The 21302-nt window shown below is 36.2% G+C and overlaps 2 protein-coding genes across 3 annotated transcripts in view; one reads left to right on the top strand and one right to left on the bottom strand.

Moving 5' to 3' along the window:
- Positions 1-21302, bottom strand: part of LOC123747631 (uncharacterized) — a 107122-nt gene that overhangs the window by 9316 nt on the left and 76504 nt on the right. The window contains exons 14-15 of the mRNA XM_069322243.1: positions 18209-18292; positions 13417-13461 (exon numbers count right to left, since the gene is read on the bottom strand). Of these exons, the coding sequence (XP_069178344.1) occupies positions 13417-13461; positions 18209-18292 (129 nt within the window). The remainder of the gene's footprint in view (positions 1-13416; positions 13462-18208; positions 18293-21302) is intronic.
- LOC123746358 (pseudouridylate synthase 1 homolog) overlaps positions 1-21302 on the top strand; it is a 75388-nt gene that overhangs the window by 47716 nt on the left and 6370 nt on the right. The gene's annotated exons all lie outside the window — the stretch shown is intronic.

The raw sequence follows: 21302 nt of genomic DNA, 5'->3' as shown, positions 1-21302 counted from the left end.
AAAAGTTAGGTTAGGTTAGGTTAGGTAGGTTAGGTAGTCGAAAAACAATTAATTCATGAAAACTTGGCTTATTAGGCAAATCGGGCCTTGCATTATAGGCTGAGAAGTGCGTTCTGGCTACTAGGTACGACATATATATATATATATATATATATATATATATATATATATATATATATATATATATATATATATATATATATATATATATATATATATATATATATATATATATATATATATACATATATATATATATATATATGTATATATATTATTAAATATGACCGAAAAAGTAAGATTAATAATTCTAACACAAATTTTCTCAATCTTTCGTACATTTCTTTTCACTATTGGTGGTAATTCAAAAATCAATTCTCCAAAATTCATTTTTATTTCTAGTCTGACGCGACACTTGAGCGCGTTTCGTAAAACTTATTACATTTTCAAAGACTTTCAAAGACTTATAAAACCAGAAAAACGGCCAGCCTACTCATGAGAAACTCTCCAGACACAAAGCAGAACGCTTTAAAAGAGACCAACGTCGTCTATGCCTTCAAATGCCCTCTTGGGGACTGTAAGCTCCAAAAATCCCAGTATATAGGCAAGACAACAACATCTCTTTCTAGGCGTTTAACGATGCATAAGCAACAGGGCTCCATTAAGGAACATATAATCTCTTCCCACAACCAAACCATCGCCAGAGAAATCCTAGTAAACAACACAGAAATCATCGATAGATACAGCGATAGCAGGCGGCTTGACGTTTGCGAGGCACTACACATTAAGAAGTCAACACCAGCAATCGACAGCCAATTAATGCACAACTATATTCTACCCACCTCAAGACTCCGCTCCAATATAGAAGCATCAAGAAATATGGACCAATAGGCTTTCTACAATCACTTCTATTCAATACCCATTGTTTCGTGTTCTGTCTTGTGTTGATGAATTTAATACCCTATTAAATACCACCTCACCCCATCCACCTCACTCAAATGTAGATATAAACAAATCGGAGATGTGTAAGTTCTATTCAGTTGTGTATGTGTAAACTAAAGTCTTTGAAAATGTAATAAGTTTTACGAAACGCGCTCAAGTGTCGCGTCAGACTAGAAATAAAAATGAATTTTGGAGAATTGATTTTTGAATTACCACCAATAGTGAAAAGAAATGTACGAAAGATTGAGAAAATTCGTGTTAGAATTATTAATCTTACTTTTTCGGTCATATTTAATAATATATGTCTACAGGAAAGACTGCTACCAAAATATACTAATATATGTATCTAACTGATGAATTGATGAATTGATGAATTGAATTGATAACTGATGGACCATTCAGGCTTTTTCGCATAATATATGTATATATATATGTATATGTTTGTGTTTGTGTATATCTGAAAGTTTGTCCAGCGAGTTCAACATCTGGTTTTTGAATGATGACACTATAGCTGGCCCCCTAGACCACCTCTTGGAAGACATCAGAAAAATAAAGGAGCAAGAAGTAGGCCTGGGTCTCTTTCTGAACCCTTCCAAGTGTGACGTAGTCTTCTCTAACCCAAACATCATAGCTACAATAAAGTTTACCTTCCCCAGAGCCCATGTCATTAGGGCTGTAACAGCACTCTCCTTGGAGCCCCCCTTGGATCTAATGCCATTGAGGAAATCATTGATAAGAAAATCACAGACCTCAGGAGGATGGAAAACAGGATAGGTGACATCGATGCCCACGATGCTTTTTATCTCCTCACTAAATGTCTATCCCTTCCAAGGCTAACATACATTCTGAGATGTGCCCCATCCTATGACAGCCCAAAGCTTGAAGAGTATGAACTATTACTGAAGACCATGCTAGAAAAAGTTGTCAACCCCTCTCTCAATGAATACTGGGGGTTCAAATTAGCCAGTTATACTGGGGGTTCAAATTAGCCAGTTGCTGAGCTAGGGCAAAATGCAGATCTTCTGAAGATGAAAACGTTGGAGAACCATGTGAGTCATTCTGGGGAAGATCAGTGAACCAATGGAAGGCCAATGGTAGTACCCAAAAGTGGTAGAAGTAACCTCCCCCCCCCCCCATACCCAAGACAAATACTGAACTCAGGATGGAATGAGATGGCTAATAGGCATTCCAGAGATTTGGATGATATGCCAAAAGATGGTTCAAACAACTTAGTGAATTTGGAACTCCAGATGAACTTCCTAGAGTACGTCTTAGTGAACTTGGAGGTCTATACTTGTATTACTTTTGCTGCAAAGACCTGCACAGTTGCTGTCCTTTTTGACCTGGAAAAGGCATATGACACCACCTGGAGATACCATATTCTGTCCCAACTTCATCCTTTTGGCTTTCGTGGTAATCTCCCTCTCTTCCTACAAAGTTTCTTCTCTAGTTGTTCCTTTAGAGTGCGGCTTGGTACCACTCTCTCTGCCTCTTTTCGGCAATACAAAGGTGTACCCCAAGGTAGTGTTCTGAGCACTACTCTTTTTTCCTAGTTGCCCTCAATGGTCTTCTTTCTGCCCTTCCTACTGGCATCATCTTTGCTCTCTATGTCGACTATCTTACCCTCTGCTGTCGAAGTGATGAGTCACCTTTCCTTCAACGGTGGCTTCAACTTAAGATTGATGCTGTGTCATCTTGGGCCACCAATTATGGCTTCAAGTTATCTACAACTAAAACTTGTGCTATAAATTTTACTTGGAAGCAGGTCATTCTTTGTTCCTCTCAGTCGCTTTATGGTCATCCCCTTTTGCACAAAGATTCTGCTAAGCTTTTGGGGCTAATCTTTGACACTCGTTTGTCTTGGTCACCCAAATATCTCTTACTTCCAAGTTGAATACTCTAAGGTCCTTAACTTACTTAAGGTCTTATTCCATATTTCTTGGGGAGCTGATAGGCGCACACTCCTCTCTTTACATTCCTCTCTCATTCTGTTTAAACTCGATTATGGTTGCCCAGCTTAGTCGTCTGCTTCTCCTTCTACCCTTCGTCGTCTTGACACTCTGCATCATACTGGGTTACACCTCAGTTCTGGTGCCTTTTGTTCAACTCCTACCCTAAGTCTGTATGTTGAAACTGGTGTCCGGTCTTTACAGGATCGCTGTGATCACTACTGTCTTCGCTACTTTGAACGATCCTTACAACATCCTCACTCTCGCTTATGTCGTGCCTTGACCTTTACCCCTCCTGTGGTTCCTGTTCCCCTTCACCATATACCTCTTTCTGTAGGGTTGTCTCGCTTACAAAATGCTCTTTCGGTTCGTGTTACCAATATTTCCCCTCGTGTCGGTCTGTCTTTGCCTTCCGTGGAGGGTCCCCTTTTCTGAATTTTGTAAAACCTTGACCACACATACTAAAGCTTTTACACCCTCCTACAGTTCTGAAACACCTTTTCCTGTGAACACTTTTCTTCACACTCCCACTTCATTTCCGTCTTCACCAATGGGGTCTAAGGCTGCAGACAGTGTAGGCTACTCTGTTGTTTTTCCTGACCATACCTACATGTGTCGCCTGCCTCCGAAGACTAGCATCTTCATGGCAGAACTTTATGCTATTCTATATGTTCCTCGTTAACTGCTTTCTCGCTGTCAATCCTCCTTTATTGTTGTAGTTGACTTTCGCAGTGCCCTCATGGCTCTGGAGTCCTTTAATCCAGTCCATCCTGTGGTAGTCGAAATTCAACATTGGCTGTTTCTTATCTCCAGTAAATTTAAGACAGTGGAGTTTTGCTGGGTTCCCAGCCATATTGGTTTGTCCTTAAATGAGCATGCAGAGGCTGCCAATAAGGAGACTATTCGCACTTGTCCCATCTCCAGTAAAGGTATACTCTATTCCAACTTCTACCCAGTTATCCATTCCTCAATCCTTGCCCGTTGGCAGGGTTGTTGCTCTTCTGTTACTGGTAACAAACTGCATACTCTTAAGAGTAGTGTGTCCCCATGGCCTTCTTCCTACCACCGGTTAGTGGGGAAATGGCTCTGGCGAGGTTACATCTTGCCCATACTCGTTTAACTCAAGGGCACTTAACGGATTGCCGTCCTACTCCTTATTGTCCAAACTGCATCGTCCCTCTTACAGTCGTGCATATCCTTGTTGAATGTTCAGACTTCCAGGACATGTGTGTGTCTTGCTTCCTGACCGTCCCTCGATAGAATTCTTGGTGATTCGGATACCTTCGATATTGTTCGCCTTATGAGCTTTTGTTCTCGTATCGGCATCCTTAGTGATATTTAGCGCCCTATGAATATCCCACACATTTGATGGTACTACATAGTCTTCCCAGTTTGGTGCCTTCTTTTGATAAAAAAAAATTAAACTTAGGGAGCTACTGGGATCCCCTCCAAAAAAAGGACTCAAACTATTAAAATGCCACTGGAAATATGGAGCAATTAGTACACAATTGACAGAATGTGGTCTAGGAGAAAACTTTGCACTGAATAACCTAACTGATTTCAGTATGTAGCGTAAGGACTTAATACAGTACCAAAATAATTTTGTGTGTGTACCATACAATGAACTGAAAATCCTGTGAAAATGCAGGTATCTCAGACCTGGTAAATAATCTTGTAACACTTGATAAATGCCCTCATTAAACAGAGGAACTTTATGATTAACTACAGTGTAATTACAAATAAAATATAAATTATTTTAAAATTTTATGTTACCATTGGTATTTTTTGTATTTATTTATATATACAAGAGTTCTTACATTCTTGTACACAAATTTATACACAAATCCATAAAAAAATGTGTACACAGAGGGTTGCAGGCAGTTTAGATGAGACCATGAGCAGAAGCCAGGGAATACATACATGCAGGCGAAGGAAGGGTGCTCCTAGGATAGTACCTGTGAACTCCGCCACGTGCCAAACTTAGGGGATAAGGTGAGACAAAGCTCTATCAGTGGATGCATTAATGACAATTACCCATGTGTGCTGAAGCTTTAGTTTATGTTAAGAAGTAAATTTCAAACTTCAGGCAACTAAAAACTCCTACATGAGCTGGACTAGTGATAGTATATTTGTTAATAAATAAAAAGCATAAGGCAGTCAAAGGGTGACTGATGTTACAGAACTGCCCAAATGACAATAAAGCATGAAGCATGGTGCTTAAAAAAAGGAATCTTAATAACAGGGATAATTACCATAAATAATTTCATACAAAATGTAATTATAATCAGTACCACTTGCCATCACCCTGTAAAAGTATTGAAGGCATGTAATATCTAGCACTACCAATAATTCAAAAATTCCTAAATACAAAAATATCTATAAAAATCTTAAAAGTACAGTATAACAACACTTATTTACTATACTAAAGCCTAGTACTGAATGGCTAACCATTCCAGTACAGCCCATCCTCAAGCCTTCCTTGTTCAAGGTGCAACTCGCCCCAGTAATGCATTTGTCAATTTTAAATGTACAGGACTGTGTAACTAAAAACCATACTGTATTTTCTTGAATATAAATTAACATTAGTAAATAATGTAATTGTGTGTATAATTAGGCTTAGGATAGGTTAGGTGTTTGGTTGTAATGACAATTACAGTACTGTATTTGTATTTGCAGCATGGTGGTGAAGCATTTAGAGGAGCTATTCAAAAATAGGATGAGAGTGAAGTACTTCAAGTTTGAATATGATCAGTTGTCATGTGTACAGTGTTTCTTCATTCATAAACAGGGTTGTGGCAACCCTGGATTACCAAGCATTTGGCCATGTTTGAGGACAGGCTGCCCGGTGGTGGACTAGAGACCTGACTCGAAATAATGCCAGAATAATATCCCTAAGCCACATATTCTCAAGACTATTATTGAATTTAAACTCTCACCAAAGGCCAATAAATATAAATTCCTGCAAAAAATTACCTAGTTTAAAACATTAATACTGTATTGACATTTTTAATTATATTATATTTAATAACATTTTCTTTCTAAAGATGAATCATACATACAATAACAACAATCAACATCATAATTGCTGTACCAATGATTTTGCTATAGTGCCAGAGCTATTTTAACCAATCAACCTGACCAGCAATAAAAGAAATCATATGAAAATTTTTCCCACATAGTGGGCCGACCATGCACATGTACGGTACTAATATAAGCGAGAGAGACACTTGTATTACACTAAAGAATTATTTTGATTGGTGTCCTGGCACTCCTCTAGTTGAATTTCAGATCTGTTTTCTAAGGTAATTACCTGAGTAATTACTGCACTGGATGAGCTCAATGCTCATGGTGTCATGTCATCCCTATAATTGTTGTCATATGACTGATACTGCTGATAGTTTTGGCATCCACCATATTTTCCCTTAAATTTTTCCAACTGTTTACAACTTTGCAAAAAATATTTTTTAATATCTTTTTGGCATTCAGCATCTTTGCTTTTTAAGCATTTGTCTGTTATCCCTTGTTCCAGACATTACAGGTTTTAAAAATTCCTCTTTTGTCAACTTAGTCGAGCCCCGTTGCACATTTATTGATCATATTTCTTCTTTTCCTTCTATATAGCTATTTGGTAGCTTTTGTACCTTTCATATTTTGTTCATGTGCTTTTTGGTACAGACACTATACAACTGTTACATACTTTAATTTTGGTCTCGCAAATGTTGTTGTTTGGTGTCCTTTGAAATCCACCCTCCCTGGTTTTTTGTGTTCTTTTGGAGTCGTATGCAACAGGTATTCTTCATGTTGCACTTCCACTACCTTTTTGTTTCTGGCCATGATTTTATAATGCCTATGATTTTATTTTATATAAAGTTTCTGTATTTACTTGTCAGTAATTAAATTTATAGCATTAAATCAATCACTATAACTCAGCAACTGTACTACTAAGGGTAACACATTCAGTGAATCACTTTCCTGTGAGTGCTGCAATATTAATAATTTATAAAAAGTTAATTTTCAACTTAAATGGGTACAGTATTCTTACCCCATTAAAATTAAACTACTGTACTGTATATTTATTGCAACCAAAATAAATTTGAGTGTCTTGTCACCTTCAGATTAATTCACAAACCTCTTACTATTGTACAATGCTTGCATGTATGTCTACACCGAAGCCTTACTATTCTGTGCTTCTTTAACCCCACATGATGAAACTTGATGAAATATGTATGTCTATTCTACCAATTTCATTTTGCTAAACAAAAAAATACATTGTGCTACTGTACACTAGATTCTCTATCATTCCATGTCGAAGTCAAATCTCATGCATAAGAGGAATAAGCTTTATTGCTATCTTCAGCAGTTTTAGTTATGTATACGTGTTTAGTGTTCTATTATTTATATGTTCTGCTACCAAAGATAAAATGAGACTTACTACTAATTTACTACAAAAGTTAGACTTACTATTTTTGCATTCTTTGTACAGGTTCTACTATTTTCACTATAAAAACAATTTTCTGGAAGACTAGTCATAGTATGTATTTTATTTATATTAGCTACCATAAACAAGGCAACTTTGAATAAGGTTGTGTAGGCAATGCTTTTATTCTACCATTCACTTACTGAATTTTGTGCAGTAACTATTACACCTCTAGCATTTAATAGGTAATGTTATGTAATATTATTTTATACGTAAATATATGTGTGTTTATATATACAATGGGGCCTCGACTTACGATGCTAATCCGTTCCCAGAAACGGATCGTAAGTCGAAGCGATTTTTCCCATAAGAAATAAAGGGATTTGAATTAATCCGTTCCCCACCCTCCAAAATATTAACATACAAATACATTTTTTACTGAATACAATGTTTTTTTCTAACTACAATACAGTACCTAAGTTTATCTTACCTTTATGGAGAGCTCTTGATGGTGTATGGAAGATGGTGATGAGGGAGGAGAAGAGTTGTTACTGTTTGGAAGAGAAGTCCCCTTCCATTATCACATCAGGCAGTGATATTTTCTATAGGGTACTCTCTCTCCTACGTTTTGCCTGAATACCACTAGGACCTGGTTATGGTTCAGTGCTTGTTTGTCTCACTACAAATTTGTCAAGAGACATTTGTTTTTCTCTTCATTTTAACATTTGTCTGTAATGATGCATCACTTTAGCACCTATAATGTCCTTTTTCTTAGCCAGTATGGTGGATATCGTTGACTGAGATTTGTTGTACTGCCTAGTCAGTCCTACAACCCGCACACCATCTTCATATTTACGAATGATCTCTTGTTTCTGCTCTATGGTCATCCTTACTTGGGATCTCATTTGTTGAGCCTTACCACTGACTTTCCTGGGACTCATGGTGTGATATATAATAATTACTTTAATGTTCAAAACACAAAAAATCACCACAAAAGCAAAATTTCTTATAGGCGCGATTGTCACTAAGCGTGCAGCTGTAGTAAACTGAGGCAGGTCGGCCGGGTGACCGGGAACCACGCTCTCGATCGACCCGAACGTGTACCAACAAATATCGTAAGTCGACGACACCATCGGATGTCGAGTCGCATTTTTCGATGAAATTTACATCGTAACTCGAAATTATCGTAAGTAGGGGCAATCGTAAGTCGAGGTGCCACTGTATATGTTTATATGCAATTGACGATCACTACATCTCTCTTTCCCATTTCTCTGTGGATTTTCCGCATATGTAATTACCTAAGTGTAATTACCTAAGTGTAGTTACAGGATGAGAGCTACGCTCGTGGTGTCCCGTCTTCCCAGCAGTCTTTGTCATATAACGCTTTGAAACTACTGACGGTCTTGGCCTCCACCACCTTCTCACTTAACTTGTTCCAACCGTCTACCACTCTATTTGCGAAGGTGAATTTTCTTATATTTCTTCGGCATCTGTGTTTAGCTAGTTTAAATCTATGACCTCTTGTTCTTGAAGTGCCAGGTCTCAGGAATCCTTCCCTGTCGATTTTATCAATTCCTGTTACTATTTTGTACGTAGTGATCATATTACCTCTTTTTCTTCTGTCTTCTAGTTTTGGCATGTTTAATGCTTCCAACCTCTCCTCGTAGCTCTTGCCCTTCAGTTCTGGGAGCCACTTCGTAGCATGTCTTTGCACCTTTTCCAGTTTGTTGATGTGCTTCTTAAGATATGGGCACCACACAACAGCTGCATATTCTAGCTTTGGCCTAACAAAAGTCATGAACAATTTCTTTAGTATATCGCCATCCATGTATTTAAATGCAATTCTGAAGTTAGAAAGCATCGCATAGGCTCCTTGCACAATATTCTTTATGTGGTCCTCAGGTGATAGTTTTCTATCTAGAACCACCCCTAGATCTCTTTCTTTATCAGAATTCTTTAGAGATTTCTCACATAATATATAGGTTGTATGGGGTCTATGTTCTCCTATTCCACATTCCATAACATGACATTTATTAACATTAAATTCCATTTGCCAGGTGGTGCTCCATATACTTATTTTGTCCAGGTCTTCTTGAAGGGCATGACAATCATCTAAATTTCTTATCCTTCCTATTATCTTAGCATCATCAGCAAACATGTTCATATAATTCTGTATACCAACTGGTAGATCATTTATGTACACAATAAACATCACTGGTGCAAGAACTGAACCCTGTGGTACTCCACTTGTGACATTTCTCCATTCCGATACATTGCCTCTGATTACTGCCCTCATTTTTCTATCAGTCAGAAAATTTTTCATCCATGATAGAAGCTTACCTGTCACCCCTCCAATATTTTCCAGTTTCCAGAACAACCTCTAATGTGGAACTCTGTCGAAAGCCTTTTTTAGGTCCAGATAGATGCAGTCAACCCAGCCATCTCTTTCCTGTAATATCTCTGTGGCCCGATCATAGAAACTGAGTAAATTCAATACACAGGATCTTCCTGATCGAAAACCATACTGTCTGTCTGATATTATATCATTTCTCTCCAGGTGTTCTACCCATTTAGTTTTGATTAGCTTTTCCAATACTTTCACTATTACACTTGTCAATGATACAGGTCTATAATTGAGGGGGTCTTCCCTGCTGCCACTTTTGTAGATTGGAGCTATGTTAGCCTGTTTCCACACGTCTGCTACGATTCCTGTACACAGGGATGCCTGAAAGATCAGGTGAAGTGGAATGCTGAGCTCAGATGCACATTCTCTCAGAACCCATGGTGAAACGCCATCTGGGCCAGCTGCTTTGTTCCTCCCTTGTTCCTCCCTCATATGTGTGTGTGTATTATTTATATATATATATATATATATATATATATATATATATATATATATATATATATATATATATATATATATATATATATATATATATATATATATATATATATATATATATATATATATAATGTATATATATACAGTATTGGAACCTCAGCTTACGAATGCCCCTATTTACGAATTTTTAGGTTACGAGCTCAGTTTCATCATAAAATTCGATTTGGCTTATGAGCTTTGCCTCGAGTTGCGAGGTGATACAGTACAAGTGTGGGTCGACTGAGTGTCTGGTTCCTCATGAAATGGGTGACTGTGGCTCAGTTTAACAGTGTCTCCTGCATAGTGACGATTTCGCTTGAATTCTTTGTAAAAAGTTTCATTGTTTTTCAGCTTTTTTATTTTGTTTCTAAACATAAAAATAATTATTATATACCATGCCATGGGTCCCAAGAAAGTCAGTGGTAAGGTTCAACCTAAGAAAACACATGTGAAGAGGACCATAGAGGAAAAACAAGAGATTATTCGTAAACATGAAAATGGTATGTGGGTTGTTGAACTAGCTAGGCAGTACAACAAATCTATGTCAATGTTATGCATTGTACTTGCTAAGAAAAAGGACATTATGAGTGCTAAAGTGGCAAAAGGCATATCAATAATCACAAAACAAAGAATACAAACACTTGAGGATGTTGAAAAGTTATTACTAATTTGAACACACAACAAGGAGGTAGTGGGTGATAGCATTTCAGAGGGCATCATTTGTGAAAAAGCAAGACTATTGCATGAAGATCTTATAAAGAAAACCCCTGGAATGAGTGATGCAGATACCAAAGAGTTTAAGGCAAGCAGGGAATGGTTTGAGAAATTTAGAAAAAGAAGTGGCATTCATAGTGTTGTGAGGCATAGGGAGACTGCCAGCTCAGACAAACCAGCGACTGAAAGATTTGTTGGTGAATTTAAAGATTTTGTAGATAGTGAAGGATACCTACCAAGACAAGTGTTAAATTGTGACGAGACAGGGCTATTCTGGGAAAGATTGCAGAAGAGGACATACATTACCCAGGGGAAGAAGTCATTGCCCTGACACAAGCCTATAAAAGATAGGCTAAATCTTGTGTTGTGTGGTAATGCACGAGAGGATTTGAAAATTAAACCTTGCTTGTATATCATTCTGAAAATCGAAGAGTTTTCAAAAAATATAATGAGCAGAAAAGCTAAATGTGTGTGATGTGAGGTGCTAATAGTAAGCCAATTTTTTACCAAGTGGGCGAATGAAGTGGCTTGCCCTTACATAAAAAAATATCCGCAGGAGAACAGTTTGCTACTCAAGGCCCTGCTTTTACTTGACAATGCAGTTCTTAATGAGAAAAGCAAGCAGAGCCACAACCAGGTCCTAGTAGTATGCAGGCAAAACATAGGAATGAGAGTACCCCAGAGTCATCACTGCCTGATGTTATAATGGAAGGGGACTTCCCTTCTTCACCAGCTTCCATACACCAATAAGAGTCATCAATAAAGTTAAGCTATAACTTGTACATACTATAGTACAAAATATTTGTGTTCATTATGTATGAAATGTATTTTGAAGTTAATATTTTTAGGAATGTGGAACAGATTAATTCTGTTTACATTATTTCTTATGGGAAAATTGTGTTGGGTTACGAATTTTCGGATTACGTGCCATCTCTGGGAACGGATTAAATTTGTAAATGAAAGTACCACTGTATAATATATATATCAGATAAAGTCAGATGTTTTGTGATAATATTAATATTAATATATATATATATATATATATATATATATATATATATATATATATATATATATATATATATATATATATATATATATATATATATATATATATATATATATATATATATATATATATATATATATATATATATATATATGTCGTACCTAGTAGCCAGAACGCACTTCTCAGGCTACTATTCAAGGCCCAATTTGCCTAATAAGCCAAGTTTTCATGAATTAATTGTTTTTCGGCTACCTAACCTACCTAACCTAACCTAACCTAACTTTTTCGGCTACCTAACCAAACCTAACCTATAAAGATAGGTTACGTTAGGTTAGGTAGGGTTGGTTAGGTTCGGTCATATATCTACGTTAATTGTAACTCCAATAAAACAAAATTGACCTCATACATAATGAAATAGGTAGCTTTATCATTTCATAAGAAAAAAATTAGAGAAAATATATTAATTCAGGAAAACTTGGCTTATTAGGCAAATCGGGCCTTGCATATTAGGCCGAGAAGTGCATTCTGGCTATTAGGTACGACATATATATATATATATATATATATATATATATATATATATATATATATATATATATATATATATATATATATATATATATATATATATATATATATATATATATATATATATATATATATATATATATATATATATATATATATATATATATATATATATATATATATATATATATATATATATATATATATATATATATATATATATATATATATATATATATATATATATATATATATATATATATATATATATATATATATATATATATATATATATATATATATATATATATATATATATATATATATATATATATATATATATATATATATATATATATATATATATATATATATATATATATATATATATATATATATATATATATATATATATATATATATATATATATATATATATATATATATATATATATATATATATATATATATATATATATATATATATATATTGTGTGTGTATGTTGTACCTAATATGCAAAGTTGCCTAACAGGCTGAATTTTTCTGACATCTAATATTTTCTGCAATATTTGTATCATGGAATGATAAAACTTTCCATTATATTATATTTGATTTAAAAAAAAAGGTTAATTTTAATTATAACTACCAGTTACATAGAAAGTTGATAAAACCTAACCTATCGTAAACCTAACTTAACATACTAAGTCATGTTCTTAATATAATAATATTAAATGGAATAAACCAATTTGGAAAGAAATATTGGAAACTAATAAAAATCACTGCTTGTTAGGCAAATTGGGCCTTGCATACTAGGCCAAGTACTGTAATGCAGTTCTGGCTATTAGGTACAACATTATTATATATAACTTTTCCTTTTTAGGGTCACTACTCAAAAAACTATCTAGCAAACAATAAATATTAAGCAAATTGAGATTAAACACAAGGTACATCAACAAACTAAGAAGCACTCAGTACCTTAGACGGAAGTGTAGGAAATGCGCAAACCTTTTTCTGCAAGGGCTGTACAAGCACTCGTCAGAAGAGGACATGGAGAGCGCAGCACAGTGTAGCAGAAGCGGTAAAGGAAAAAGAGCAAGAGATGATGCAATGTTAGTCAAGCAGTGATGTGTATGAAGCCTGTTTATTCCAGCCAGAGTATGTTGCAGCAGATGTTCTACTCTTGTTGCCTCTTATAGCAAAAATATTACTGTTTTGATCATATAAGGTTACATAGCAACTTGGGCACATTACACACATTTCTTATGAAAAAGGCAGCCTTGCATCTTGAATAGTTCACAAGCAAAATGAATCTCCAGCAAAATAAAATGAGGTATAAAGCTGGGTGCAAAGATAAATGAATGTAAACAGGATTATATTTTGAAAACATTAGAGGTAATAAAGGTTAATTTAAGAAATCTGCTTTTAACTTGCATGATCATGAAAAATAAAGCCAAATTAACAAGGATGGCAAGCAACATTTTGGCAAAAAGTCTGATTTCATCACAAATCCAAGTAACTAAAATTGACGTACTGTATATGACACAAATTGTGCAATATAAACGCTGTACATGTTTTGTTGTGTGCACATCGGACATGTAAGATCAAATCTGTGAAGGCTCAGTGAGCAAGAGATACATAAAGCCAAGCCATAACAACTTGAGAACAGCAGACAAGTACACTGTGCCAACTACAAAACCATAAGGTTAAAATGAGCAGTTGCAATAACTCAAGTACAACATTTTGTACATAATGCCTCAAGTCACTTGTGTTTTCATGTGTTTTACAGCAACAATATGCAATGATGATGTGTGCTTTTATGCTGCATAAAATTACCCCAAGATCACTGGTTGGTCAGGTCTGGGCTGTGCAGTGCTGTGGTGATTTAGAGCTAGAAACAGGTTTTCTTAACAGCTAGTAAATCAAAATTACAATTTAAGTATTGTGTGCATCTCATGTAGATCACAGTAAAACCTAAATGTAATATAATTAATTACTCATGACTTCAAATGTCCAGGATATGTGCTATTTTTATCTCATTATTTTTCTATAAAATAAATTTCTATCAAATCTTACTTTCTGAAGAAAGGAAATAATATTCCCATTTAACAACAATTACTGTAATTAAATTCTTGAAATTAACTGTGTATCACCTATAATATTATACACTGAACATATGTTCATATCTCATCTCTATAATACTTAAATATAAAAATGAAATGATCAACTGGAACTGTGTTGTGCCACAGGTGTCACCAGTTGTTGACATATGATACTGATGACACATTACAAATACAGTATTACCTGAAGTAGAGTACTGTACAGTACTATAATCCTGGCACAAGAAATATAAAAGGTTGTTTCAATGGATTATGCATTATTTCTCTCTAATGTTTACAGGATTTGATATTTATTAATAATCATGAATGGGCCCTTTTTCAATCACTCATTATATCTCTTAATTATTTCTCAAAAACCTCTTTCATAGCACTTGCATGTTATCTTTTGCCACTACTGCAACCCTGCACTTTTGTGAGTTACAGTATATCACACAAACACTTCCTTACAGCATTTTATATTATCACTCCCTTAACATCTGTACTGCACTCACCCAGATATCTCAGTTAACAGGTAATTACCTAAGTTTAGTTACAGGATGTCAGCTATGCTTGTGGTGTCCCATCTGCCCAGTACTCTTTGTTATATAACGCTTTGAGATTACTGACAGTTTTGGCCTCCACCACCACCTCACTTAACTTGTTCCAACTGTCTTACCACTCTGTTTGAAAAAGTGAATTTTCTCATATTCCTTCAGCAGCTTTGTTTAGTTAATTTAAATTTATGACCTCTTGTTCTTGAAGTTCCAGGTCTCAGGAATTCTTCCCTGTCAATTTTATCGATTTCCATTACTATTTCGTACGTAGTGATCATATCACCTCCTTTTCTTCTATCTTCTAGTTTTGGCATATTTAATGCCTCTAACCCCTTCTCGTAGCTCTTGTCCTTCAGTTCTGGGGGGTCACTTAGTGGCATGTCTTTGCACCTTTTTCAGTTTGTTGATGTGCTTCTTAAGATATGGGCCCCATACAACCGCTGCATATTCCAACTTTAGTCTAACAAAAGTTGTGAACAATTTCATTAGTATTGTGCTATCCATGTATTTAAAAGCAATTCTGAAGTTAGAAAGTGTAGCATAGACTCCTCGCACAATGTCCTTTATGAGGTCCTCAGGTGATAGTTTTATATCTAGAACCACCCCTAGATCTCTTTCTTTTTCAGAATTCTTTAAAGATTTCTCGCATAATTTCTCACATAAGGTGAAAAATTTCCTAATGTGACTGTTTTCTGCTCCTTTCAATCAAGGCATGTTTACATAAAAATCTGCCACGTTTTCATTGAAAACAAGGATTTCCTTGCCAACCAGGAAAAAGGAGAAACTTGGGACCATGTACTGAAGCCAGAAAGTGGAGGACAACTGCCACACAATAGAATTTTCATCCAGCTCAGACACATGGTCCTGGTTGTGCAGCAGGAACTGAAGCAAGTTCAAAGAAGTGCAACCCTGGTTGCACAATGGGTGATCTAGGCTGCTATCTGGTCCGTATCTTACACTTTAGGGCTAGGGTGTTTATCTAGCACAATGATTGTTTTCCTTGTTTTTCTAAGGATTACTAATTTCATTTCAAGCAGTTGCTTGTTTTGATGTGCTTATACTCTGTTTTTTGTCCATGGTTTTGGGTTGATCTCTGACCCCAAAGCTCCCCTCAGTAGGCTCGAGAAGTTCTCAAGAGGCCTGGTGAAATTTTCTAAGGCTTGGTAGCCACACTGATATAATTTGTGAAGCTTCTCAGGAGGGGTCTCCTAGAACTCATCTCAAAACTAAATCAACTTTCATACCAGGAAGGTCAACGACCTGAGGAACTAACAACTCTGCAAACCATACAAACTCTGGCTGATCTAATTGAGATCTTTGAAATACTGAACAAATTAGAAGACATTAATCCAGAACACTCCTTTAAATGGCCCAAGGGGCAACAGCTTAAAAGCTTTCTCAACAAGGCACAATGTAGTGCAGACAACAGAAAATAGAATAGCCTACCCAATGAACCTGCAAACACCAGGTCAATGAGTCTGTTCAGACAGCAGCTCGTGCCGGCTGTGACGTCATGCTTGTTGGCTCGTTTTTAGTTTGGGGAGTTCTGTCAAACAGTTCGGCTTTCAGTAGCAATTTTTAACCAGATAGGGTTTCTTTTGGGGTGCCTACCTTTCTGGATGTAGCAATTTTTGGTTGATGGCTGGTTGATGGCCAAGACATAGAATGCTTCCAACCACACAGGGTTGGGCCATTGCTCCTCGTGTCTCTCGGAGGGGGCCAGTTTCTGGTTTGTGTTATTCGTGTGGACTCGTGTGAACTCCATTCACTTGACTGATACCAGAGGTCTAATACATTCATATCAGCCCAGATAGCTCCGAGAAGCTGAAGGGGCTCCCCCCAGGAAAGAGCAAATTTAAAAAAATACAGATCTGATCCAGAGCAGTATAATCCTGATACGTATTGGCAGTGCCACTGTACTGATATTTAAGAACGAGTCAGACTGGAAGCCCTAAACTACAGCAGGTTTCTCTAACATGCATTTCCTGTAAAGCATTGGAGAAAATAATCAAAGGGAATAGTGCAGCATCTGAATTAAATAAAATATGTATAAATAAAAATAAATAATAATAAACTTTGTAATGGATTAGCAACATGGATTTAGACAGTGACAAGTCATGCCTGAAATACCTGATAGTTCTATAACAAGATCATGGAGAGAGGGCCAAGTAGACAGCAGTTTCCTAGACAACCAAGAACCCATTGATATGACTATCTCACAAATGACTACTTTTAGTGAATAAGACAAAAGAAGCATGTGGCCTAACTGGAAAGTTTCTGAACTGGGTAAGGATCTTCCTGACATACTCACCTAGTTGTACTTAATTAGTTTTGCTTGTGGGGTGGTTGAGTTTTGGCTCTTTGGTCCCGCCTCTCAACTGTAATAGTGATTGCTGGAGAGAAAATGCTAGAACAGAGCGAAGTAACAGAGGAAGTTCCTCAAAGGTTTGGACCTCTGCTGCTGTTTTTGATCAATGTAATGGCCTACTGAAAGGGGCAAGTTCCTACATGCCAATGGTTGGGGAGAATGCAAAGTTAGCCAGGTTAGGAATAGACGGATCATAGGCAACTGCACACAAACTAAAACAAAACCTACAGAAGCTGGGAGACAAATAGCTGCTAGAGTATAACAATGATACTAGGGAGGAGGAAATGATGAGCAGATCACTGCAGCATAAGAAAGGTTACAAGAATCATAATAATCAGAAAGAAAAATATTTTTATCATACAAACTGGTTAACATTGGCAGTGTATACATAATTAGCAAGCATACATACCGTACAACTGTTGAAACAATACATAGCCTATGTCAAACCAGTTGAACCACTGGCATGGAACTTTTCCCTTGTGAAGTACAAGAAGCTTGAGAAAGACCAGAGGTATGAAACAAAGTAGGTGTAAAGTAACGGAACTAAGTTATGCAGACAGGTACATAAACTCAGACTAACAACCCTAGCAAAGGACTGGAGGAGGCAAGGTCACAATGCACAACACAATGAGCACAATAGGCAGAGATGTCACAAACTCTTCCAGCTAAGGGATAACACAAAGAGAGGAAACAGGTGGGAAGTTATAAATGCATATAACTCTAGAGATTTAAGAAATTGCAGTACTCACATGCATTGCAGGTGGTAAACCAGTGGAATTCACTGGGAGAAGTTGTGGATGTCGCCTCCATCCAAAGCAAGTACGATAAGAGAGCTAGAATGTCGAGAGATATAGAAGTACTAGGTATCAATAGCAAGGAAATGAGGCAACAAAGCCAGATCTCACTCCCTATAGACAGTGATAGGCAAGTAGAAAACGTTTTATGCTAACGTTCTCCAATACTCCTCACAGCACTAGTTTATGCTACTTTTTGCTACACAATCCTTAACAGCCCTTTATATATAGAGTATTATCTTTCTGTTTTTCAGTCTTAAGACATTTTTATGCTTTCTCAAACACATACACACATACATACACAGAAGACTCAATAAATTATAGACCGGTGTCATTAACAAGCATGGTAGTCAAAACACTAAAAAAAAAAATAAAAAAAAATAGGTAGAACACCCAGAGTAATGACATAATACCAGACAGTCACTATGATTTTCAAACAGGAAGATCCTGTGTAACAAACCTACTTACATTGTATGATTCTACAGGTTCTACAGGAGCCACAGATCTTACAGGAAGAGATGGTAGTGTTGACTGTGTCTATCTGGACCTAAAAAAAAGGCCTTGACAGAGTCTCACACAAGAGACTGTTTTGGAAACTAGAACATGCTGGAGGGGTGACAGAAAGACTTGGAATATAAATGAAAAATTTTCTAACTGCCAGAAAGATGATGGCAGTAATCAAAGGCAATGTATCAGACTGGAGAAGTGATACTAGTGGAATACCACAGGGTTCAGTTCTTGCACCAGTAATGTTCATCATCTATCTAAACGATCTACCAGAAGAAATGCAGAATTATATGAATATGTTTGCTGATGATACTAAGCTACTAAGGAAGATAAGATACTTAGACAAGTGTCATGCCCATGAAAAATGACCTAGACAAAATAAGCGTCTAGAGCATCGTGGCAACTGGAATTCAGTGTGAATAAACACCATATCATTTAATGTGGAATATGAAAAAATAGGCCTCACACAACCTACAAATTATATGAAAAGGCTTTAAAGAACTGATAACAAAAGAGATGGTTCTGATAGGAGATTGTCACTTAAGGAGCACATAAAAAACAATGTGCGAGGAGCTTATGTTGCGCTTTCCAACTTCAGAATCAATTTTATACACATGGATGGTGAAATACTAAAACTGTTCACAGCTTTAGTGAGACAAAAATTGGAATATACAGCAGTTGTATGGTACCCATATCTCATGATGTGCATCAACAAACTAGAAAAACTGCAAAGACATACAACTAAATTGCTTCTGGAACTGAAAAAAAAAAGCTGTGAAGAAGGGGTTGGAGTTTTTTTTTTTTTTTTGCAGGGATATTTCTGCACGGGCCCTAAGCCTCTGGCTGGCCCACTAAGTGTTGCTTGTTTCTGTTTTACTTGGGCGGAGTATGAGTATTTATGACTCGTATGGTCGCTTCAGTAAGATTTTGCCATATGTATTTAACAACTTCTTCTGCACTGTTGAATCTAAGTTGAAATCTTAATGGGTTTGTAACTGTGCACTGTGTTAGAGGGGTTGGAGGTGTTAAATATGTATGGCAAAGCTAGAAGATGAAGGAAAAAGAGGGGATATCACTATGTACAAAACAGTAACAGGTGTCGACAAAATTGACAAAGAAGAATACACTGTACAATGGTACCTTGGTTTTCGAATGCCCATCTTTTCAAATTTTTCGGTTCTTGAGTTCAATTTCTTTGAAAAATGTGACTTGGTATTTGAGGTTTGCCTTAGTGCTAGAGTTTGTTGATACACGTATGGGCCGACCGAGAATGTGGTGTGCTTCAGTTTATTAGTGTCTCCTGCCTAGTGACGACCACGCTTGAATTCTTTGTGAAGAATTTCACTGTTTTTGTGCTTTTTTGGTTGAACATAATAGTTGTTATTATATATCACACCATGGGTTCCAAGAAAGTCAGTGGTAAAGTTCAACCTAAGAAAATAGTTGTCAGGATGACGATAGAGGAAAAACATGTGGTAATTCATAGTGAGACAATGTGATGTCTCACTACAGACAAGTGTTAAAACATGGGGAAAAACACGTGTCTAGACAGATTCTTAGTAAGAGAAGCAAGCAGTAAGCCACAACCAGGTCCTAGTTGTATGCCTGCAAAATGCAAGAGAAAGATGTCATCACTGCTGTTATAATGGAAGGGTTCTCTCCTTCCAAACACTAACACCTCTCCTCCTCCCCCCCATTCCTCACCGTCTTCCATACGCTAACAAGAGTCCTCAATAAAGGTAAGATATACCTGCACATAGTGTAGTACAAAATATGAGTTGTATGTATGTATAAAATGTATTTTTAAGTTAATATTTTTGGGGGTGTGGATCGGATTAATTTAATTTACATTATTTTTTATGGAAAAATTAATTTTGGTTTTCGAACCGTCTCCGGAAACAGATTAAATTCTAAAACGAAAGTACCACTGTACTTGAAAATGCAAATTCAAGGACAGGTCATAGATTCAAACTAGGGAAACAAAGTTGCAAAAAAAACAAAATAAAGTTAGAAAGTTCACTTTTGCTAACTGGGTGGTAGATGGTTTGAACAAGTGACAAAGTAGAGAAGGCCAGAACCATCAGTACTGCAACTTCAAAGCGACATGTGAAAAATTACCAGGAGGACAGGTCATCATGAGTGTAGCTCTCATCCTGTAACTACATTTAGATAATTACACTTTTCTATGTTATTCCCAAATGCTCCCACACAGTACTTTATAATTATATCATTCACAAACACACAACATTTTTTATGCAATCTTTCATAGCAGATTCTCCCAGCAATCTGTGCTATCCTTCTTAACAACAAAAAATTGTAAAATTTGCCTTGGCTCTCTTGCTAGCTATTCAATATGATGTTGATCAGTATGTATCAGTAAATGAATAGAAAAAGTTATAATACAAAGTTATTTCATGTATTTAAAGAACTACTGTATTTTAAATATTTGGAAATGAATAAACATTTCAATCATATCCTGGATAACTTGGAAGTCTAAAGTATTTACATTTAATTCACTGGTGTTTAAGAAAACCCACAAATT

The sequence above is a fragment of the Procambarus clarkii genome, chromosome 10 (genome assembly GCF_040958095.1).
Source record: "Procambarus clarkii isolate CNS0578487 chromosome 10, FALCON_Pclarkii_2.0, whole genome shotgun sequence".
Classification (NCBI taxonomy): domain Eukaryota; kingdom Metazoa; phylum Arthropoda; class Malacostraca; order Decapoda; family Cambaridae; genus Procambarus; species Procambarus clarkii.
The sequence above is the reverse complement of the archived record's forward strand: the minus strand, read 5'-3'. Positions and strand labels throughout refer to the sequence as shown.